Source organism: Ostrea edulis, chromosome 1 (genome assembly GCF_947568905.1).
Source record: "Ostrea edulis chromosome 1, xbOstEdul1.1, whole genome shotgun sequence".
NCBI classification, from domain to species: domain Eukaryota; kingdom Metazoa; phylum Mollusca; class Bivalvia; order Ostreida; family Ostreidae; genus Ostrea; species Ostrea edulis.
This window is the reverse complement of record NC_079164.1, coordinates 185,123-210,579: the sequence shown is the minus strand read 5'-3', so window position 1 is coordinate 210,579 and position 25,457 is coordinate 185,123. Positions and strand designations below refer to the sequence as shown.

The window sequence follows — 25,457 nt, the reverse complement described above, 5'->3', positions numbered from 1 at the left end:
GTAATCAATCTCATAACTCCTATAAGCAATACAAATCGATATTTGGGTAAACACGGGCCCCAGGATATACCAGACGTGGGACCAGATGCCTAAAAATAGTATGCATCCCCTGTCGACCAGTCACACCCGCAGTGAGCCCTTAATCTTGATCAGGTAAACGGAGTTATCCGTAGTTAATATATGAGAAAAGTATTAGAAGCAACTTCTGACACAAAAAGAAACCCCTTCCCGCAGCTGGTTATTTCTTACATACTCTAGATTTTTTTTTTAAAATGCTTCATTAGATGTATTTGTAAAATATCATTCATTTATCGACAAAGTTGTTCCCAATACTCTTCAGTTAATGTAAAGTAATGTAAAAGTTATAAGGTACCAATTTTGATGCACCAGATGCGCATACGCTTTGTTTTTCAATATAAGAAAGGTGACCTGCATATAGTCACTATCGTTGCATTTTTGCGATTATTACAATCATTTTTGTTGGGTCTAGAATTCAAAATATCACGTGACAGTCACATGATGATAAACTGCTGCCTCGATGAAAATGTATGAAAGCCTACTAGTTACCGTATGAACATCGATTCGTTATCGGATTTTTTTCATGGACTAATATCCATGTAAAACACTTATGACTGTTTTATGTAGAATGGATTGAGAATAGGGCTGTCTAATGTCTAATCATAAAGCTTGATTACTGTTCATTCCGGTTCTTTCACGAACGCAAATGATATCCTTGTCAAGATGTCAAACAGTGTTAGTTCTTGTGATGAGAAATGAAGAGAGTGAACATAGATCAATCTCATAAATTCTATAACGAATACAAAATCAAGAATAGGGTTAACATGATGTGATTAATTTCGATCGTATCAATGCTGGCGTTGTCAACTCATTTCTAATTACCTTTCGGTGTCTTTCCTGCGACCGGAAATGGTCCACAGCGGTAGAAGATCTCATGTAGTATAATACCGTAGCTGTAGACATCACCAGTCCGTGTCCCATTCCTGGAGCGAATGTCGTCCGACTTCAGGATTTCCGGAGAACTCCATAACAAATCTGTAGATCAACAGGAAATTAACCAGATTAGTCAAATTCAAAATATGACTTTCTGACTCTGATCACATGAAGGGTTAAAATCAGCAAGAACTATATTGATATATCGACGTGATATGTCATTAAACGTCTGCTTCATATTAACAGAACACGATATATGGTCTATGACATTATAAGATCATTCTAATGTGTCGTTACTATATGCATGTATGGGATTTGCAATGAGAGTTACTTTAGAGCACTTATGCTACGCGAGTAGTAGTATTCCATAATCACAATTCAGATTTAATTTCGAAAGAACGTAAAATTCCGGGTGATATATCGTAAGCGCTCTCATTCTACATGTATCGCTGTGTATTTAGATTAACCATAATTTTTTCAGTGATAAACCTAATCTAGAATATTGTATTCAATCGGTAACTAGATTTTTCAACTTCACATAAAACAGGATAGTTATATATTCCAAAATAGAAGGAATAAATGTGAATGTTTACATCTTGTGGCATATAAAGCTAATAAAACCATGAGATACATTGTGATTTTTGAATTATTGGAAACTACTCCATGCCCATGTTTCCATTCCTTTAATGAGAAAAACGAAGATAACGAACAATAACCGATCTGGTATTTACCAAAACAAATACAAAATTATGATAATGGCATAGAAGGACCCCTGGGTACACTAGCGTAGAAATCAGGTGTCTACAAAGAGTAATCATTCCCTTGTAGATCAGTCACAACCTCCGTGAACCCTATATCTTGATCAGGTAAAAAAGATGATCCGCAGTGAAAGTCACTATGTAAAGAACAACATACCTATACGGGATTCCTAAACTTCATAAAAAGCCTTACAGAGATACATTGCTGGATCCAGTAAATGTTCTACCGACCCCTATCTTTGCTTTTCGCGAAAATATTGACAACTGTAAATGAGAAATTTCAAACATACTGTGCGACTACATATCCCAGGAGTGGTGTAAATCAAATATGGATTCTAAAAAATTCTAAAGAAATTTCAATGAACTTGAAATCACAAAACTTTTCTCAAATCAACAACATCAAGATGTATGACAGCTCAACTCTTTACACGACCATTCCTCACGATAAATTAAGGACCAGACGTTTTGACCTCATAGACAGCTGCTTCTTCAACAAAAATGAAAAACGCAAAAATTCCTATCTAGTGATCAGACATCCAAAAAATTACTTTGTTAAACACCACACTGATTTCACGCACAAGTACTCTGAAGTTGAAATAAAAATATGCTGAAGTTCCTCATTGACAATATCTTCGTGGTCTTTGGTGATCAGTTCCTCCAACAATCTGTTGGAATCCTTACGGGCACCAATTGTGCTCCTTTGTCAGCTGACCTGTTTTTATATTCCTATGAAGCAGAATCTATTCAAAAACTTCTACGTGAGAAGAAAAATATCTTGCTGCAGCCTTTAATTCGACATTTAGACATACCAACGATGTGTTATCTGTTGACAATGATAATTTTCATTCATGAAAGGTGAAGATAACGAACAGTGATCAATCTCATATATCAATTCACTATATCCCAGTGAACTCTAAATAACTAACACCACTGAGTCGTCGACTTCTGCGTCACACTTAGATATTTTATTGAAAGATTTTATTGAACGGCCAACTAACAACTTAACTTGTTGACAAAGGGGATGATTTCAACTTTTCCATCGTCGACATCCCATATTTATGTACCAATGTCCTGTCATATGTTTGAATCCACTTGCGAAACATTCTCTTTCTATACGAATTACATATGTAGGAGTTAATTATATAAGAGAGGATGGAACTCTTGTATTTTGAGTTAACGCACGTTTTTTCTTCGGGCCAGCAATGTTTAGAGCATTCTGTGTATTCATCTTTTCTTTTTGGTTCGCCACGGTGTAAGTATTTACATTTATTTGTAAATCATTTGTACTTATCGTGCTGATATATTTGTATTTTCAATTATGATCTATTGTTTACATTTGCACATTATTGCAGATCGAATTGAGTTGTGTCAATCATACGCATGCAACATGTGTTTAGTCAAGAGTCAGCTTAATTATCTTTAAGTCATAAGTAATTGATGGTATTGTTGCAATACATACTTGATTCTTGTAAATATTACTGATTTATTCAATTCCTACATTCTACGGTTCACCATTAGTGTCATAGTTGTATCGGCATAAGTTACCTTCTGCTATTGTGTCATTCATCTCAATATTTGATACTGAATTAATTAGCTATCAGATGACTTTATATTTCATTTGGAGGATACCATGCATGTATTTGCATGTTATATACATTGTATATTGATGTGTGTCATGATTGTGAACTTATGATTGTTTTGTTTTGTTTGTAGCCTTTTACCACTTTCACTTTCACTTGCACCTGTGCAACATTAAAAGGAGGTTAGCTATCTGCAGACTTCATCTTGTCTATGGCAGAATAGTAAAAGGACCCACATGGAGCCATCGAAAGAAATTGACCCCGTCAATATCAAGAAGGAGCCTAGCTCACCACATATGGAGGACACAGACTCCATGAAATCAAAACGCACATCAAAACATGGTTCACATCACAGCTCAAGACATTCATCTTCTTCGAGTACATTGAAACGTGCCAAAGCGGAAGCCGCCCGTGCTCTCATCAAACTGGCTGAAGAGGAGGCAGCTCTAAGGAAGAAGTTATCCCAATTTGAGGAACAGGACGAAATTAATCAGGCAACTATAAAGGCCTCAGCAGCAAGAAGAAAAGCTGACTACCAGGCTGACATGGATCTATTGACAGCCAGGAAAACAGCAGCCGCACTGGACGCGGAAGCAAAAGTATTCGAACAGGACTTCTCCGGAAGTGACATAAGTGAGGACGACATTCCTGTACCAAAAGAAGATTCACAAAGGAGGACGAGTGAATATGTGAGTGATGTGTGTACTCGGGAACAAAGTGATATTTTGTACCATGGTGCATCTGTTATCCCACAGAATACTACAAACTTGTCTTCCCAGACTGAACCGCAGCACGAAAATCAAACCACAGGTATACATGATGCACATCGTGTGATTCGTACTGATCATCCTGTTGAGGAGTATATCAGCTCGCGTACACAACCACTGACACCAGCTTCGTCATACGCTGAATTGCTACCTTCTGTGTTTTCACGCTCGAATCATTTGCCACATGTACCTGACATTTCTAAGTTTCTCTTAAGGAAAGAACTGTTGATATCAAGACTTTATCGATTTAGTGATAGACCCGAGTCCTATTTTGTATGGAAGTCTAGCTTCCAGAACATTCTTACCGATTTGCAGGTAACGGACTTTGAGCAATTAGATCTCTTAGTGAAATGACTCGGACCCGAATCGAGTTCCTATGCCTTAAGCATTAGAGCTGCTAATGCTGACTGCCCAACAAAGGCCGTACGTCTCCTGTGGGAAAGGCTAGATCAGAGATATGGTTCACCTGAGAGAATCGAAAGCGTGTTGAAGGACAAACTTGCCAAGTTTCCTAAGCTCAACTTTAAGGACAGCCTCAAACTTTATGAACTTATTTATTTTCACACGTCCCTCTACTTTATTGTAAGTAGTAAACACATCTGATTATTTTATTTGTTCTTATGCCTGAAACTAAACAAATATGAAATAATTGATAAATAATCCTAACCTAAACCCAAATAATTGATTTTTACAGGAGAATGAGAAATCTGAACTCATTGGAGAACACGTTTATTCTCTAAAACATCTTTTATACTGGTTTCGATTAATGCTAGTATTTACACATGTATTGTATTGCTTGTAGGAGTTATGAGATTGATCACTGTTCGTTATCTTCACCTTGCATGTATACAAGCCACATACGAAATTCTATTTTACTCCAATATATCATATAACCGATTCCTATACCAAGGAATGAAGGCAACTGTATATGACAAATTCGCTGATTTTGCCTGAATTGAAGCCAAAACGTTAAAAAGCCATATCATAATAGTATATCAAAATCGTTTAAAACATTTCTTGTTCTACTTAAATTCAATATATAGCACTTCTTTTTGTTAGAACAAAAATTAATTCCGACTACGGATATCACATGCACAGTGTTATCTGTCAGGAAAATTTAATACTAGCTAGGGAAAGTATCAAATTAATTGGCCTATATGTTTGAAAAATTTGATACCAGATAGGGACAGCATCAGATTAATAAGCCTATATGTTTGAAAAATTTGATACTAGTCCGTGTTTGGATTCTTCAACACCAGACTATAGACTGAATTCTATGATTATGGATATCGTCAAAGGCTCTTTAGATCACAGCGGCTTATGGATGACAATCATTCCAAATCATGCCGTGAGTTCCTTAATTTAAAATTTATTAAGAAATGAATAGATGCTGCCAACATCAGCAATATTCTTCGTCATAAAAATGTCTAGTCTTGTTTTCCAGCATATTTCAAGTTGAAGTCCACATCCTGTATTTCATACTTCTACTATTAAATCCAAAAAATTTTAATTAGAAAAAACCCACATTTCAGTGCCTAGATGTAGATCATGAAAGGCGAAGATAACGAACAATGATCAATCTCATAACTCCTATAAGCAATCATCTTAAATACAATCCGTCTCGTGTTCTTGTTCTTTGTTTTTATTTTCAACTATAGTCTACCAGGACATGTCATCACTGGTAATGTTGATATACAGATTTAGTGGAAAATAGGGAAATGAAGTAACTGTTTTAAAAGGTCCTAAATCATGATAACTCCAGTCTTATGAAAGTCGAAGATAACGAATAGTGTTCAATCTCATGACTTCCACAGGTATACAAAATAGAGAGTTGGGAAAACACGGACCCCTGGATATACTAGAGGTTGGTTCAGATGCCAAAGGAGTGTGAAGATACCAAACAGAGATCAATCCCATAACTCCTATAAGGAATACAAGATGGATCACTGTTCGTTATCGTTATGTTATGTCATACTCAGTGAATAAAGTTCCTAAAACAAAGTTCTATCATAAACAAAGTTATCTTAAATCAAGATTTTGTAAGAACATTTGACATCACAGAAAAACTACTTATTATGAAAGCCTAATTGAAAATATTGTACTGTCATTTCATCTATTAGTGAGACTCATTTTGTCATATTCATGAAAGTGTGGTATAAGTAAAATCCTATAGGGTAGTTTTTCATGTTAATGCAAATATTTATTTTTAACTTCTAGAATTGACCGCACTCGATATTACATTTAAGATATTCAAGTGGGAACAATCTTATGGCTTTCTACACCCCGTCAAGAGAGTTAACGAGTTTGTATATAAATATCGCTTTATGGAGTTATATGAATCGGACAGTAGGGACAACATCAGATTAAAGTCCTATCTGATAGGCAAATCTAATAATAGCTTGCAACTGCATCAGATTAATGACTATCTAGGGAAAGGACCAGATTAAATGTTCTATCTGTGAAGGAAATTTAGTACTAGATATTGGAAGCATAAGATTTATACCCCTCTATTTTCGAGAAAACCTATCTGTAGTTTTCTCTCACAGAGAAAATTAGGAACTATATCTGATTTGTATTTATATTCATATGACATTATTGTGCATTATATCGTTTTATTAGACACTACCCTTGAAATCCTCCATTCGCTTGATGTTTGCCAGTTTCTTATTTTCGTAGAATGTAGATACGCCATAGTCGGTTATTTTCACCGTCCATCTGTTGTCAATGATGCAGTTGGAACTCTTCAGTCTTCCGTGTGACTTCAAGACTGATAGGTGGATATAGTGCATTCCCTGAATTTACGAAACATCAATAGCATTATACTGAACAGTGTAGGTGTGTATTTACACACTCCGAATAAAGATTCCATGTCAAAGAGAATTCAATTGGTTAAACTCACCATGGCAATGTCCTTCAGAATTGCGACTTTGAATGCCCACTCTAATTTGATGTCATCATTTTCCAATACATCCTTAGGAAGACAAAAATCATTAAAAAAAACCCATAGAAGACAGTCTTTTTTTTATTACAATAGAAAATCTAATAAGTATGATTGATTACACCAACACTTTCGTCATCAATTTCTGACTACGTCTTATGCTTTTCTTTTGTAACAATAGAACATGAAACGATTGGGTTCATACGTGACGTCACACATACCTGGAGGCTTCCTTTGGAGCCATACAAAAATAGGAAGCAGATATCAGGGGATTCGATACAGGCTCCGATAAATGGGTTCACATTGGGATGAATGAAGTCTCTCATCTAGAATTCAAACATTACGTGTACTTTTTATTGCTATCACCGTCAATGATACACACAAATTTTGATAACGTAAATAAATGTACAAACATTTAGGGTGTGAATATGGGATGTTTGACGAACATTTGAAACTGCATCTAGATTTTAGAAACTGTGAATTTTCCTCAAGAAATTCTTTAGCATATATTGAAATGGGTGAATGAGAATGTGAATATATCGAACAGTGATCAATCTTATAACTCCTATAAGGAATAAAAAATTAAGCGTTGGGCAATCATGGACCCCTGGACATAACAAAAGGTAGGGTCAGGTGCCTAGGACAAGTATGCATCCCCTGCCGAATATAACAATTGAAAATAACAAACAGTGATTAATCTCATAGATAGTTTTATTGACGTAATGAAATATTTGGGAATTTTTGTTTACAGTCAAAAGACATTTAAAGGAGTGTAATTTAATGGGACCGGGAAGAAAAACAGTATCTGCTTGATGTGTAATATACACTGTACATTGTAGATTTACATTCAAGTGAGGTTAAGCGCGGGGATTTTAAAACTCAATGCGAGTTTGAATTAAAACGGCTAATAAATTAACATCATGGCGGGTAAAAACCCTAAAACACCAAGTTATGATAAAGATAATTGATATCATTAACCATTGTAAGAGTGTAACCAAAAAAGAGACCACAAAACGTAAATAAGTTCATTATGCAACAATTACCGCTCTAAGTTCCACCAGGTCTGTCATAGAAAGCTGGACTGTCGACAGGGGGCTGATTCTGAGAGCCACAGTCTGACCGTTATATTCCGCCGTTTGTGTAAAATTCTGGTTATTAGTAACAATACTACTGCATTCACGGTCAGCCAGAGATAATACACTCAGCTACAACACAAAGAATTGAAATGAAAGATGTTTCAACAAATAAAATATATGTAAATGAATTCTATAGCAATATGAAGTTTTCGAGCTGCTGTTTTATCAAAAACGCATTAGAGGTCCTCGCTGACAATGTATAATTCGTCTTTGGTCATCAGGTGAATGGTGAAGATAACGAGCAGTGATCAATCTCATAACTCCAATAAGCAATACAGAATAGAGAGCTAGGCAAACACGGACCCCTGGATACACCAGAGGCAGGACCAGACACCCAGGAGGAGCAAGGACCCCACCGACCGGCCACACTCGCCGTGAGCCCCTCACCCCGATCAGGAAAACGGAGTAATTCGCAGACAAAATCAGTGCGCCAAGAACAGCCAAACAATTGGTATGAAACACGTCAGACAGCCTTTGAGCAAATAATAGGTTGTATTGGCAAACTAGATCGTTATAACCAAATAATCTGTTAAATGCTGACTTTAAACGAGACTGTTAAAACCCCATGTACCACCAACGTGTTTGTTAGTAGCCTGCCTTGATTTAAAACGCTCACCACACGCATATCAAACTCATGCGTATCGAATCAGTTGAGAGATATAAACACCATATGTAGCTGATGATGGAATGCAAGGTGAAGATAACGAACAGTGATCAATCTCATAATTCCTACAAGCAAAACAAAATAGATAGTTGGGCAAACACGGACCCCTGGACACACCAGAGGTGGGATCAGGTGCCTAGGAGGAGTAAGCATCCCCAGTTGACCGGTCACACCCGCCGTGAGCCCCATATCCTGATCAGGTAATATTGCTACATAAATATGAGAAGTTGACGATGAAGCTGAAATAATCCCGTTTGTCATAAAGTTGAGTTGCCGTTAGAATCTACCTTCAAGGTCTTTATCATTTTCTCTTTAAAATTGAAGATAATATAGAACACCATTAATTATTGTTTTTAATACATGTATCTCTCTCGTTTGCGTACAAATACAGCATCGTGTGTAAATAATGCATAAACAATGTAAGTATACCTAAAGTAAATTATAATGTGGAGATAGGAAGGTAACCGCACATATCACATAATATAACTACATACTTTCACGTCGCCTGAATACTTTGAAATCATTAATGATTTCCTTACATATGTTCCTACTGTGTCAATATAAACAGTACAGGCAACACAGATCTGTTGTTTACCGCGTTCCGCGATGGGAAAAATCTATAGGTAACTCAGGTAAACCACGTTCTCATCGCGGGATGACTATCAACTATCTTTCCCCGTCACGGTAACATATGTTAAAAAGATTGGTCGGTTTTGTACCGTAAACAAATGCGAGTTATCTCCTCCGATTTTATAATTAAATGCTTCAATTCGGCTTACATTCCATTATGGATGTATTCATTTTGTTTGTTTCATTTATTCAATGTATTGTTAATTCATCTATCAAGATTACTGATTGTAAGGAAGATGATTATTTTAAAGTCATCAAGGATTGGGAGTTTTAAAAATGCACAACGAATTGCATCGTGAATTTCGTGTAATGTATAACTACATTTATATTAAACAATGTATATATTCTCGTGCAAGGTTAACACAAAACATCATTCTTATTGAGAGAGAGAGAGAGAGAGAGAGAGAGAGAGAGAGAGAGAGAGAGAGAGAGAGAGCAAGAGCATTGACGGATCTAGAACCCTGTTCAGCCATGGGGGCACATGTCCTCCTATACACATCTCCCCACCTACCCACATTCACACATATACAATTACACCATAACATCTTACTAAATTACAAATAATATAAATGTATTCACGCAGTACTTATCCTAATGCAGCTCACGGGCAGTCGGAGAGGACCTTCCAAAACAATCATTTGATGTGTCCTGCATATGGACAGAGTGAAACATTTTAAAACCGAATGTCCAGTCAATAGTCAGGGTGAAGACATTTTGAATATTTGCGTACAAATGGTGTGATGTCATATAGTTATGTCACATAATTTTATTAGACATATTTCAGTCCTGAATATTTGGTTGATTCCAATATGACTTATTTTCAAAAAAAGTCAATAAAAATATTATTTTGAATGAAATTAAAATCAACATGTTTTAATTTCGTTGTGTGTTTTAATTGGGTTACTATCTCAATATTTATTTTGATTAGCTATTGCTACAAAATCCCGGTGTTGTCTAATTAGAGCCCCTTTCCGCTCCCATTTCCTGTGTATTTCAGTAACTTGTTTGCGAAGCGACTCTCTTCAAAACTGTGATAGTACATGTAGATGTATGTCAAAACTCACAGGTAAACAAGAAGTAGTATTACACAAGCTCAAGATCACACTGCACAACATATTAGCGAGACAAATAAAGTCAGTCACAGACACAGTTAAAATCTAATATTCTATTAGATTACATTTACATATACCAGTGAGATGTACAGTTTCCAAAGAATGAAATGATATGCAAAATGAATGTAAATTGAATATTTAGGTTTTTTCGCAAGTGAATTCGTTAATTTATGAAATACTATCGTAAACTTAATATTTTGCTTAGATAAAAGAATCAAAGTACTGAAAGTTCTGAAAAGCGCTAAGTTGACTTCACGAATCCTGTCTGTGATGTTAATGAGCAGGAACAACAGATCAAGTTCCTTTATTATTCTTTCTTTTTTCCCGCACAACCATATAATACATTTCCTGTAAGGAAATAACACATATGGATGGAAAACGATGTCCTGGAACGTTTCACCATGATGAAATATAAACTTTATATGACGTTGTTATACACAATGTTCACTACAATAATCCTGGTCCCACCCGGAACAAAAATCCTGTCCTTGGATCATGAAATTTTGGTAAATTACACCAGCTTCTTTTAAATATCTATGTAATAAGAATTCAATATCAATTGCATTAAAGACGATATCATAGAAATGTTTTACACATAAACACTTTATACCCAATTTGGCCCCACCCTGGAGTTAAAACCTCTTTCCCCAAAGATCATGAAATTTACAATTATAGTAGAGGTTTCGCTGTTCTACAAGATTATGCTAAAACAATTGTTACAGATGTGATGTTGTAAAAAAGAATATTTTTGGAAATTGGTCAAGTGTTGGTTGTGCTTGAAAATTTGAAAACCATTGTTATGGTAGTTTTCGGCTGAAAGTGTTCAATTGTTATCAGACAACGGATGCTGATCACCTACAATATAAATAAATGGAAACTTTCAAGCCTATCATCATTTAAAACATCTAATATCTAACATATGCAAGGTGAAGATAACGAACAGTGATCAATCTCATAACTCCTACAAGCAATACAAAATAGATAGTTGGGCAAACACGGACCCCTGGGCAGCCCATAGGTGGGATCAGGTGCCTAGGAGGAGTAAGCATCCCCTGTTGACCAGTCACACCCGCCGTGATCCCCGTATCCTGATCAGGTAAACGGAGTTATCCGCAGTCAAAATCAGTGTGCCAAAAACGGCTTAAAAATCGGTATGAAACACGTCAGACAGCATTTGACCCAATGCGAGGTTGTATTGACGAACTAGATCGTTATAACGACCATAGAATTTGTGAAATGCTGACTTCAATCGAGACTGTTGAAATCCCTGTACCATCAACTTGTTTGTCAGTAGCTTACCTCGATTTAAAAACTGACTATACCCTGAACAAGCTCTTGCATATCGAATCAGTTGAGATATATAAACACCATATACAGGTGATAATGGAATATTGCTACATAAATGTGGGAAGTTGACGATGGAGAAGCTGAAATCATCCCGTTTGTCATACAGTTGAGTTGTCAAATTGCCGTTAATGTCTACTTTCAATAAAATATCTAAGTATGAAGCAGAAGTGGACAACTCTGTGGTGTCCTTTATTTCCAGCTCACAGGGATATATCAAATCAACATATGAATGAAAGCTATCATTGTTAATAGACAAAACGTCATCGATATATCTAAAAGTCGAATTGAAGGTCACAGCGAGAGATTTTTTCTTCTCACGTAGAAGTTTTTGAATAAATTCTGCTTCATATGAATATAAAAACAGGTCAGCTAACAAAGGAGCACAATTCGTGCCCATGGGAATTCCAACAGACTGTTGGAAGACCTGATCACCAAAGACCACGAAGATATTGTCAATGAGGAACTCTAGCATATTTTTTATTTCAACTTCAGAGTACTTGTGCGTGGAATCAGAGTGGTGTTTAACAAAGTAAGTTTTTGAATGACTGATCACTAGATATGAATATTTCGGTTTTCCGTTTTTGTTGAAGAAGCAACTGTCTATGATGTCAAAAAGTCTAGTCTTTAATTTATCGTGAGAAATGATCGTGTATAGTGTTGAAAAGTCATAGGTTTTAATGCTATTGATTTGGGAAAAATTCTGTGATTTCAAGCTTACTAAAAGTTCTTTAGAATTTTTTAGAATCCACATTTGATTAACACCACTTCTGGCATATGTAGTCGCACAGTAAGTTGAAGTTTCTCCTTCACAGCTGTTAACATTTTCGTGAGGAGCAAAGATAGGGGCTTGGTAGAGCACTTATTGGATCCAGCAATGTATCTTTGTTTGTAAGGGTTTTTATGTAGTTTAGGAATCCAGTATAGGTACGGTAACTCATATTCATTCGACCCATTGACTGGAATATTAAATGTGTCTAAAACTGAAGCATGGTTTTGAAGAATTTCGTCTTTTGAAAGGGCAGTTGGAGTATAAATATGATTACCAAAAGTGGAATTAATGCCAAGTTCGTTTAAAATACAGTTGTAATAATGAGCCTTACAAACAAAGACAATGTTGTTACTAGCTTTGTCAGCTGGAACCAAAACATATTCCTCATGTAACCTATCTAATTCTTTTATCACTTCTGGTTTACTAAACACAGAAGGATAGCTGGTACGTACTTTGGTTTTCATGTGTCTAATGCGGGATTTTAATATCCCTCTTATGCTTTTAACCCATTCTGACAATGTATCAAGTTCTTCTTTTTCATATTTAGCCCATTGTCTGGCATAATCTTCGACAGAACTCATGATAGAGATGAAGTTATGTCGCCAATTAAAAGACTGAGGTTGTCTGTATTTAGGACCTTTAAGAATAAGTGATTTGAGGTCCTCATTTTCAACTATATCAACATCACCAGTAATTACATGTCCAGCTGGACTGTAGTTGAAAGAAGACGAAGAACAAGAACATGTTGGTGGATTACGTATAAGATGGTCTATATCTAAGCACTGCAAAGTGTGTTTATAATTAAAAAGTTTGGATGCAATAGTAGAAGTATAGCTGTATATAACATATATTCATGTAAAACATATCAACATAATAATGATGGTCTATGAAACACTTAAAATCCATTTCATCACCTTATCAGAGATCATTTGAATATATACATAAATATACACCTCTATGACTTAAATAATGAAGTTGATTTCAATTCAAAATCGGGTAGAAGAGAATGCGAATCCAAATAAGCCAGCTAAATCCGTATACTATTGAAAGCAAAATTTAGGTTTTTTTTAAAAAAAAGATGTTCATTATATATGTGCAATATTGATAACTTTAAAACTGAATACTGTTTTATCAACAAGATGGAAGAGAACTCATTTTTAACATGAAAGTGAGTGCAAGAGGATATATCAAATCCAATGTAATAAATTAAATTAATATATATGTACATGGATTTACATGTAGGCAGTGTAGTGATTATTTGTTGATCTGTAAATCTACCCCCTCAAATACTTATGGATTGTACACAAGTACATTATACACTGTACTCATCAACATGTGTATATTACAGTCCTGGTGTAAAATATCACATGTGTATTGCAAAGTAAACTCACCTGTTTGTCTTAGGTCTGAATGAGACACAATACAAATTGCTATTGTTTGCATCGTATAAAAATGTTCTTTATATGAAAATACAAATAGCTTTAGCAAAAAAGTACAATATTCACTGCTTGTGTTCTAATAAGACAAAACTCAACTGAAGTGACTCGCAATAAATATATTTCCAACATGTAAATGTACAAGCTCAACGAGAATCCCGAGCTAGGCACTTAAAAGTTATATGTACAAAAGTAATTTTCAAACGGTAATGTTCAAACATGTTATACGCAACTAAACTTGACTGGTCCCTTAACAAAGAGATTACGGAATAGGTAGAACCAGTCTAATGCAAGATGAAGAAAACGAACAGTTATCAATCTCATAACTCCTATAATAATAATATTGACAAGTCTAGCTTTTGAAAAAAGCTTAGGGAGTCAGCCAGTGAAATTTCCATAATTAAATCACCTACATTTTAAATACTGTAAACTCATATACGGACTATATACCTATTTGGTATCATCATTTTCCGAAAGGGGAGAGGGTGTCGGTCTCCATAAACTTTAATAAAAATCAAAAACTAATAATGCTCCTGTTAGAAATAATAAAGAGGCATCTCGCCGAAACAAGATGATTTTTTATGTGAAAAGATCATTCACAGAAAAAATGTGGGAACGAGGAACACAGACAGTAAAAGAATGCTTCCTTTGTATGTTTTGAAATAGCATAAGAAAGGTGAAGATAACGAACAGTGATAAATCTCATAACTCTTACAAGGAATACAAAACAGATAGTTGGGCAAACACAGACCCCTGGACACCCCAGAGGTGGGATCAGGTGCCTAGGAGGAGTAAACATCCCCTGTCGACCGGTCACACCCGCCGTGAGCCCTATATCCTGATCAGGTAAACGGGAGTCATCCGTGGTCAAAATCAATGTGCCAACAATGGCCTGACAATCGGTAAGAAACACGTCAGACAGCATTTGACCCAATGCGAGGTTGTATTGACGAACTAGATCGTTATAACGACCATAGAATTTGCGAAATGGTGACTTCAATCGAGACTGTTGAAACCCCTGTACCATCAACTTGTTTGTCAGTAGCTTACCTGGATTTAAAAACTGACTATACCCAGAACAAGCTCTTGCATATCGAATCAGTTGAGATATATAAACACCATACGCAGGTGATAATGGAATATTGCTACATAAATACGGGAAGTTGACGATGGAGAAACTGAAATCATCCCTTTCGTCATACAGTTGAGTTGTCAGTTTGCCGTTAATGTATATTTTCAATAAAATATCTAAGTATAAAGCAGAAGTGGACGACTCTGTGGTGTCCTTTATTTCGAGCTCACAGGGATATATCAAATCGACATATGACTGAAAGTTATTATTGTTAATAATATACCTGTTATTGTCAATAATTTATGTTTGAAGTAAAACAAAATTAATAACACGATTACTTTTCATTGTGTGTTGCATGATGTGGACCGCTTGACACAATGACAACCTTTCTAACACTAATCAGATGTACACGTATTTCAGTGAACAGCCTCGTAAAATTCCAGGCGGTGTTTTGAAACCGAGACATTGTCTTTCGTAAACGCAGACCTATAATTTTTTACCGTTTGTCTATTCCCTCCCGTAAAATCTTTATTCTGATCTTTGAAACTATAAAAAAGTCTGACACCAGATGGCGACAAAAAAGGTTTCCGGTTTCACTTAAAATAATTGGTAAATACAGTATCATGGATTATACATATGGCCTTTTTATATGTTTATATGTTATATGTTTACCTATTGAAAAAATAGCAAAATATTCAACTCCATTAATTTCTCCTGTCAGAGACTAGTAAATGGGTATACTTATATGATTTGCAAAAATGTCACCTTTTTAGGTATATTTTATCCATTGTTCAACGAACTATATTTCCGGACAACTGATAAAATTTCCCCTACGGATATGAATGTAAACCTCGTTATAGGTCGGTTGCAAAATTACGACTAATTTAAACTCGACTTCTTTACTACAGCGATGCATGCATTTGCCTGTAGGTGGCGATAAACCGGAAACGTGATGATGAAAGCAATATCCAACTGGCGACAATAAAGCGCTGCTACGCTTAGCGCTTTAAAAAGACATGCATATGCCATTGAAATGTTTGTTTTCTAACAAATAATAAAAGGATATGTAACAAGAATGTGTCAAGCTTAACTTTCAATATTCTTACAATGATAATGAGAAGGGGGTGTCTTCAACCTTAATCTGACCACATTTCGGGTGATGTTTGCAGAGAAGCCATACTGCTTCAAAGGGACTTTTCCTCATAAAACCCGTGCACGAGTATTTCAAAACTCGGATCCTCGGGTAGACAGGAAGTATTACGCAACCATAGATCGACACTATTTACAACATAACAAGATGACTACGAAAATTCTAACATTGAATTTATCTTCCAAACAATAATCTGATATGCAACAGGAATGTTCTAAACAAAAACGAGAAGATTCAAGTAGAATTTAAATTTATGTTCCATTTTACAAACGACGTTCTCAATTCGTGTATTATTGAAGACTGAGTTTTTTTGTTAAGATCAATGATTTTATTTTAAAATTTCGATACTCAATAAAAGAATTATATGTATCAAACAAAGACACATGTCCCATCAATTTTAGTCCCAATATAAAATATTCGCCATGGTTTCGCTTTCCAACTAATTTTTTTTATTATCACGACTTTTCGTGCAATGATCATCAAGGAAATATCTCAGTTTCAGAACTGGGTTTTAGTATCTTGATCATTAACACATTCAATAAATACTGTATTATGAGATACTGATTTTCTTAAAATCGATGCAATTATTTCTTTTATTTTTCTAATTTCGAAATTCAATGAAATGGAATGTATGCAGAAGAAAGATACTTGTCCATGTACGTGCAATTTGCGGTTTCCACTTTGCATGTTTGATCTCAGCTGACTAGAAATCTACACGGTAAGTCATGATCTGACAAGAATACAGAACCGTCAAGGTATAGATCTCTTGGACATGTTATCTAATATTTTCTAAACTCTAGTTTCAAATTAATTTCTATTAAAAAGATGTTTATAAATACCGATTAACTTTCCGGTGATCATCACTGACACTACGAAACCTAAATCTCTGAAGTAAAAAATCATGTTTTACATTTTCGATTTTACGAATAGTGCACGTATATATTCGTTCTGAATTACTGCAAAATTTTTAATTCACAAACATACATGTATAAGTTTTAAATTGCACTTTTCAATTGATTCTATCCATTGGAAGTACGCAACTGTCATTGGAGACAAGATCCAGTATTCAGACCTGTTATCAACTGTAAAATTACAGGTAGTTTACCCCGCCGCGGTATAAACGAGGTCCCGCGAAGCCCCGCTATGAAAACAGCGACGGTGTAATGCGGAAAGGATTAACTTTCCTTCGCGGGGACGCGGTAAATAAGGGATCCGCGTTGGCTGTACTGCATCATCAAACATTTAGCAATGTGTCATTCGAGTTAAAATCCCAAAGCTTCGATATATTTCCCTTCATATTGCCATGTCATTTTCAATGGAGCATTCATAAAGATTTGAAAGTGTGTATTAGCACTGGTGTAGTGGGGAAATATGATTTAAAATATTTGATATTAAAATCCTGAGGGGGAAAAATAAAAATATGGATATAAGTTTCATTGAAAATAGAAAGGTGTCTTCTTATATATGGTGGATTAAGAGTACTGAGGTAGACCCCCCCCCCCCCCCAGGACTGCAATTTTACGAATCTCAACGCAAACAATACATATGAATCCATTGTTTGTTAGGCTTAAAGATCATTACAATATATTTCAAGATCAATGACATTTCATGTGTTTAATGTGTTCATATAAAATGTTCACACCTAATTAGACTTCCCGATGATCAAGGAAATAATAAATTAATCAAAAAGAATCATTAAAAGGAAGCTGATGATTGATACACCTGATATTCCATTAAATCCGTAATTGCGTAAGTTCTATTACCTGACTCCCAATTCCACGTTTTTTTCTTTTCATGTTGATGTCACTGAAATTGATTTTCCAGGCCATCTTTAAAATCTGCGTGTCATAATTCCTTTTTCTGTAGAAATGAATGGCATCACATAAACGTCATTGTTATGGGATAACCAACAAAACATTATTTCAGTAGTATGACAATCAACTCTGATCCCGATAAGAAAACATTCAATTAGTATTTACGTCTGGTTTACAAGAAGAGACAAATAATAAGTATTATAACCGAACACTTTGCATGTAAACAAGAAGTATCGCATGTTGATGATGCAATAGTTATCTTTCAAAGCCGCAGAATATAATTGGCTTTAGATTTTGTACTTGTGATTATTACACATCGTACAAGTAATTAGTTAAAGGTATGAACTTTTAATATATGTAAAACTTATACGGTACCAATTTTGATTCACCAGATGCGCATTTCGACAAATAATGTCTCTTCAGTGATGCTCAACCGAAATGTTTGAAATCCGAAATAACAATGAAGTTTTAGAGCTATTAAAGCCAAAAACATCGTGCCAAAAAAGTGGAGTCAAATTCGTCTAAGGATAAGAGCTATGCATGAGGGAGATAATCCTTAATTTTGAAATGAATTTCATCCATATCGCAACGTTGTTGTCTAGTTTCAAACAGGAAGGGATGAATACATTATCACCTGCATAATATGTTGTTTATATATTTCAACTGAATCGATACGTACGAGCATGTTCTGCTTATGAGGGATTTTCAAATCGAGGCAGGCTACTAACAAATAAGTTCATGTTGCAGGGAATTAAAATATTATCACTTAAAGTCGGCATTCTCAAATTCTATGGCCGTTATGATAATATAATTTGCAGAAAAATCCGCCGTGTTGTATGCCAAATTTCATGTAGTTCATTATATACTGATATTAACATCTTATTACTCTTTTTACCTATTCAAGATAGATGATTAAGGTGGATGTGACCGGTCAACAGGGAATGATTATTCCTCTAGGTAAATAATGAAATCCGTAGTTAAAATCAGTGTGCAAAGAACGCCTTAACAACGGGAAATGAAACAGGTCAGAGAGCACTCGACCCAATGGTAGACGGTATCTGTATCTTTGATCGTGATTACAAACACATTTTCTGCTTAATGTCACTGAGTAATGGAGATTGTATCTTTGATCGTTATTACAAACACATTTTCTGCTTCATGTCACTGAGTAATGGAGATTGTATCTTTGATCGTTATTACAAACACATTTTCTGCTTAATGTCACTGAGTAATGGAGATGATGCTAAAATATTCCATTTTTTTAATGTTTAGATTATATCTATTATAAAGAAAGTTGCAGTGGTCATGAAATTCACAATCATCTAGTTTTAGAAATAATGTTGATTATGTTCGAATGGTGACAATGCGAAAAGACCCGAATGAACTCCCATTAGGAATACAAAATTAAGACACCGGGAAACACGGATCCTGGTGCTAGGAGAATTAAACATCTTCTGTTGACCGGTCCCACTCGCCATGAGTCCTAAATCTACGGATCCCTGGTATCAGGTGCTAGGAGAATTAAACAGCTTCTGTTGACCGGTCCCACTCGCCATGAGTCCTAAATCTACGGATCCCCGGTTTCAGGTGCTAAGAGAATTAAACATCTTCTGTTGACCGGTCCCACTCGCCATGAGTCCTAAATCTACAGATCCCTGGTATCAGGTGCTTGGAGAATTAAACATCTTCTGGTGACCGGTCTCACTCGCCATGAGTCCTAAATCTACGGATCCCTGGTATCAGGTGCTAGGAAAATTAAACATCTTCTGGTGACCGGTCCCACTCGCCATGAGTTCTAAATCTACGGATCCCTGGTATCAGGTGCTAGGAGAATTAAACAGCTTCTGTTGACCGGTCCCACTCGCCATGAGTCCTAAATCTACGGATCCCCGGTTTCAGGTGCTAAGAGAATTAAACATCTTCTGTTGACCGGTCCCACTCGCCATGAGTCCTAAATCTACAGATCCCTGGTATCAGGTGCTTGGAGAATTAAACATCTTCTGGTGACCGGTCTCACTCGCCATGAGTCCTAAATCTACGGATCCCTGGTATCAGGTGCTAGGAAAATTAAACATCTTCTGTTGACCGGTCCCACTTGCCATGAGTCCTAAATCTTGATCCGGTACAGGGAGTAATCCATAGTGAACATTAGTGTATAAAGAACTGCCTAACAATTGGTATGAAATACGTCAGACATTTGTCTCAATGAATGGTTGTCTTGACGAACTAGATTTTTATAACAAACACAGAATTTTCGAAAGACTTTTAACGAGACAGTTAAAGCCACTGTAACTTCAACTTGTTTGTCACTATCCTGCCTCGATTTAAAAAAAAACAACTGATGATACCCAGGACAATACACAAAATATAAATATAACTCCAAACCTGATATAAAATCCCGTGGTGATGACAGCGATAATAAATACGAGAATCCCACAGAGAGAGACGATGATCTTTACTGTATTGTCTGTAATATCAAACGTTTAGAGCTGATAAACTAATTCTCATAACAAACGTTTAAAGCTGACAAACTCATTCTCATAACAAACGTTTAAAGCTGACAAACTAATTCTCATAACAAATGTTTAAAACTGACAAACTAATTCTCATAACAAACGTATAAAGCTAAGAAACTAATTCTCATAACAAACATTTAGAGCTTATATACTAATTCTCATATCAAACGTCTAAAGCTGAAAAACTCATTCTCATATCAAACGTCTAAAGCTGATAAACTCATTCTCATAACAAACGTTTAAAGCTGATAAACTCATTCTGATAGCAAACATTTAAAACTGATAAACTGATTCTCATAACAAACGTTTAAAGCTGAAAAACTCATTCTCATAACAAACGTTTAAAGCTGATAAACTCATTCTCATATCAAATATTTAAAGCTGAGAAACTAATTCTCATAACAAACGTTTAAAGCTTATCAACTAATTCTCCTATCAAATATTTAGACCTGATAAACCCATTCTCATATCAAACGTTTAAAGTTGACAAACTAATTCTCATAACAAACGTTTAGAGGTGACAAACTCATTCTCATATCAAATATTTAGAGCTGATAAACCCAATCTCATATCAAACGTTTAGAGTTGACAAACTCATTCTCATATCACATGGTTAGAGCTGAAAAACTCATTCTCATATCAAACGTTTAGAACTGATAAAGTCATTCTCATATACCACGTTTAGAAATGACAAAGTTATTGTCATATCAAACGTTTGGAGCTGATAAACTAATTCTCATAACAAACATTTAGAGCTGATAAACTCATTCTCATATCAAACGTTTAAAGCTGATAAACTCATTCCCATATCAAACGTTTTGAGCCTATAAACTCATTCTCATATCACACGGTTAGAGCTATGTGCAATTTCATTTCGCTGAAACGTGTTATATTTTGTGTCATCAAGTGATGTTTGCTGCAAATCAAGAGACTGTCCATTAAAACGCCAGGCACAGGAGTCACAGGTCTACCCCATAAAACCGTCAATTTGCAGCGTAGTAATTTCTTCGCGCGTTCTGTATCCTGTCATGGACATCGTTCATATGAAAGACCAAGGATAAATGATGTCACGATTGAGTCACTTTTACCTTACGTGAACAGACAATTAGGTCTACGTCATATTCGCACAAAACTTTACTCTGTTCCATCGAGAGTTTTACATAAGTTATTTGAAGCAGCTACAGCTAGTCTATACTTGGATTTTTCATCACCTGAATATAGACTGAACTCAATGATTATGGATGTTGCCAATCACAGGCTATTTAAACCAGCACGGACCTAGGGCGATATTCCTTCCAAATCATGCAGCCAGTTCCTTAACCTCACGAACAAAGGAATAGATGCCGTCAGCATCAGCAACATTTGTCGTCATAAAAGGGTTACGTCGTGTATTCCAACTTATTTCAAGTTTAAGTCTAAATACGATAGATAGAGAGTTGGGCAGACACAGACCCCTGGACACACCAGAGGTGGGATCAGGTGCCTAGGAGGAGTGAACATCTCCTGTCGACTGGTCACACCCTGCGTGAGCCCAATATCTTAAATAAGGTAAACGGAGTTATCCATAGTCAAAATCAGTGTGTCATGAACGGCATGACAATCGGTATGGGACAAATCAGACAGAATTTGACCCAATGATAGGTTCTATTGGCAAACTAGATTGTTATAACGACCATAGAATTTGCAAAATGTTGACTTTAAAGGAAATTGTTGAAACCCCTGTAACATCAATTTATTTGTCAGTAGCCTATCTCGGTTGTTAAAGTGGATACACATTGTTAATTTGTTTGTTAACTTGTATCCAGCAATATTACAGAGTTAGCAGGGTATATTTAATCATAACTAATGATGTAGCAGATGCTATGAATGTTGCTGTTTACATATATATTAGGTATATCTATCTCATGTATGTATTTTAGAAAACATTGCTCACAATTTGATATTGTGTTGATATTTTGTACGCACGTGTACATCAGTGTCCAGTCATAATGATCCATTTCCCTGTGGAAAATATATGGACCGCAAAATCTAGCCAAATTCAGTTCCGCTGAAATCGATGTTTTATTAGGTAAACTTCATATTGGTATATAATAATAACAAAATTTCCTGAATATATTCTACGTATGTGTCTATAGATAATAGAATACTGAAATGTTAGATACATGCAATTTTATTCTGAATTGACAATATTATCAGGCAGATTTAAATTTTTCATTTATTTACATGTCAAAACATTAATACTTGATATCAAAATGTTCAGACAGCAAAATCAATTGATTGATTAAATATTGTTTTACGTCCCTCTCGAGAATACTTCACTCATATGGAGACATCACCACTGCCGGTGAAGGGCTGCAAAAATTAGGTCTATACTCGGCGCTTATGGCCATTGAGCAGGAAGGGATCTTTATCGTGCCACGCCTGCTGTGATATGGGACCTCGGTTTTTGCGATCTCATCCAAAGAACTGCCCCATTTAGTCGCCTCTTACGACAAGCAAGGGGGTACTGAGGACCTATTCTAACCCGGATCCCCACGTGTTTGTTAGAGGTGACCTGTATCTCTGTGATACGTCATGAGAGCTGTTACGTCCCAACGTGAGTTTAGTTTCTGTGATTTGCTTGGTTACCAAATACATGTATTTCAGCAGTAATGATATTGATTTTTCCGTTCCGAATGTATTGGTTATGATGCGAAACGGTGTTTTTGTACATGCCTACAAATTTCAATAAAGTGACAAGATTTATCTGCACATCAAAACGGTTATTGTGGTAACCTTCGTGGAATAGTACTTAAAATTTAGGAGTTCAAAATTGAATTCATCAAATGAAAGGAGAAGATAAAGACCAGTGATTAATGTCATAACTCCTACTAGCAATACAAAATAGATAGTTGGGCAAACACGGCCCCCTTGATACACCAGAGGTGGGATCAAGTGTCTAGGAGGAGTAAGCATTCCCTTTCGACCGGTCACACCCCCGTGAGCCCTAAATCCTGTTTAGGTAAATGGAGTTATCCGCAGTCAAAATCAGTGTGCCAAGAACGGCTTAACAAATATGATTTATATGATTTATTTTTGCAAAGAGCAAATGTCTTCCAAATTCCCAAAAATGAAAGTGGTCTAAATTACCCCCACCCCTTTAAAGAAAGTTTAATGTACTGCAAAGTATGGAAAAAGGCGTGAGAAGGAACATAAACATTGTGAACTGCACTTTGTGCATCAAGGAAAGACTCAACATTGATGTGAAAAATGTCATTGTTGTATATGATACAAAAGCAATGACTGTTTTGCCAAAGTACCAGTAGTAACGTGAACATGACAAGATCCGTAGGCAAAATATCATTAAATAATAATGAAGTATGGTCGTTATAACTATAACCTATCATTGGGTCAAATACTGTCTGTCGTGTTTCATACCGATTGTTAGGACGTTCATGGCACATTGATGTTGACTATGGATAACTCCTTTTACCTGATCAAACAATATGGCTCATGGCGGGTGTGGCCGGTCGACAGGGGATGATTAGTCCATCTAGGCACCTGATCCCACATCTGGTATATTTAGGGGTCTGTGTTTGCCCAACTTTTTATTTTGTATTGTTATAAGAGTACTGAGATCGATAACTGTTTTCTTCATCTTTCATTGTGCAAAATTCCAAGGCTCTATGGTAAGCTATAGAGAAGAAGCAGTGTCTAGATCCTACACCCACTCCTCTTACATTCACTATAACTCTAATGATTCAATTTGATGCTCCTGTCCCAACATCTGCCAATAGCAATGCAGCGTTGTATGAGGCTTCAAGTCTTTCCAATGAGCCACACAGGAGAAGCACTCCCCAGATTTTATGGCAGAGATATAAAACACAATAAAGAAGAGGGGGTACATGATGATAGATTTATATTATATATGGATCTAGTTTTACATTTACCAAACATTTATCGAGAAATCGACGCGTCATTTTTACTTCAGCCTGATTTGATTATAAGCAGCGCCTCAAATGAATGCAGAATGTCCTTTGATATTACTATTCTTTCACGATAAACATTTTAGTAAATGAATGGTACACATGTACAATGAACTTTTCAAAACAAGTGAAGAAAAATAGATTCGGATACAATTCATTTGAATATCCAGGTGTCTTTAGTCTCATTTTACGATTCATTAGTGCAGGTTTGAAACAATCGGTGATTATTTGATATGAATAACCTCTGTTAGAAATACATGTTACCTTCGATACTCGGTGGACAAAATTCATTAGCGAAGCCACACAGCGGAATGCTCGGGGGTGGATTCCCGTCAGGTGTCGCCCATAACGGGTCATGCCAGATAGTCACCATCTACAATGTCAATAATATGAACCATTGCTTACTGAAACTGGAATGAATTCGAGCTAGCACGGGTAATTCGGATGCCAGTCTTTGATTCTACAGATATGGCACCACCTTTACTCATGTAATACACCTGTACACGTAAGCCCTTGAGAGAGTTTATAGTACAGACACCAAGGCGACACAACACATACCCTACGTAACACAGTCTACAGATCATGACAATACATGACATATTCTCCATTTTGTCTTCTTTACAAGTTGATTGATATCTTCACTTTTTCATGAAATATAGTTTTTATATACTTATTTACTTAGTAGATTCCTAGGATTGTTGACACAAAAATGTTAGTCACCTTCTTATTTCCATACAGCAGAGTTACAAACGGATATAATAAGTTATCCGTGCAATCACATGTTCATTGGCGTGTGTGGGGGTTGTATTTCAACCTAATTTACATCTCTTACCCAATTTAATTTAGGATTAA

General features: G+C 35.9%; 1 protein-coding gene across 1 annotated transcript in view; it reads right to left on the bottom strand.

Moving 5' to 3' along the window:
* LOC125664556 (atrial natriuretic peptide receptor 1-like) overlaps nt 1–25,457 on the bottom strand; it is a 46,888-nt gene that overhangs the window by 14,635 nt on the left and 6,796 nt on the right. The window contains exons 6-13 of the mRNA XM_056152806.1: nt 24,870–24,978; nt 20,510–20,591; nt 18,074–18,170; nt 8,038–8,199; nt 7,216–7,320; nt 6,956–7,027; nt 6,683–6,848; nt 901–1,053 (exon numbers count right to left, since the gene is read on the bottom strand). Of these exons, the coding sequence (XP_056008781.1) occupies nt 901–1,053; nt 6,683–6,848; nt 6,956–7,027; nt 7,216–7,320; nt 8,038–8,199; nt 18,074–18,170; nt 20,510–20,591; nt 24,870–24,978 (946 nt within the window). The remainder of the gene's footprint in view (nt 1–900; nt 1,054–6,682; nt 6,849–6,955; nt 7,028–7,215; nt 7,321–8,037; nt 8,200–18,073; nt 18,171–20,509; nt 20,592–24,869; nt 24,979–25,457) is intronic.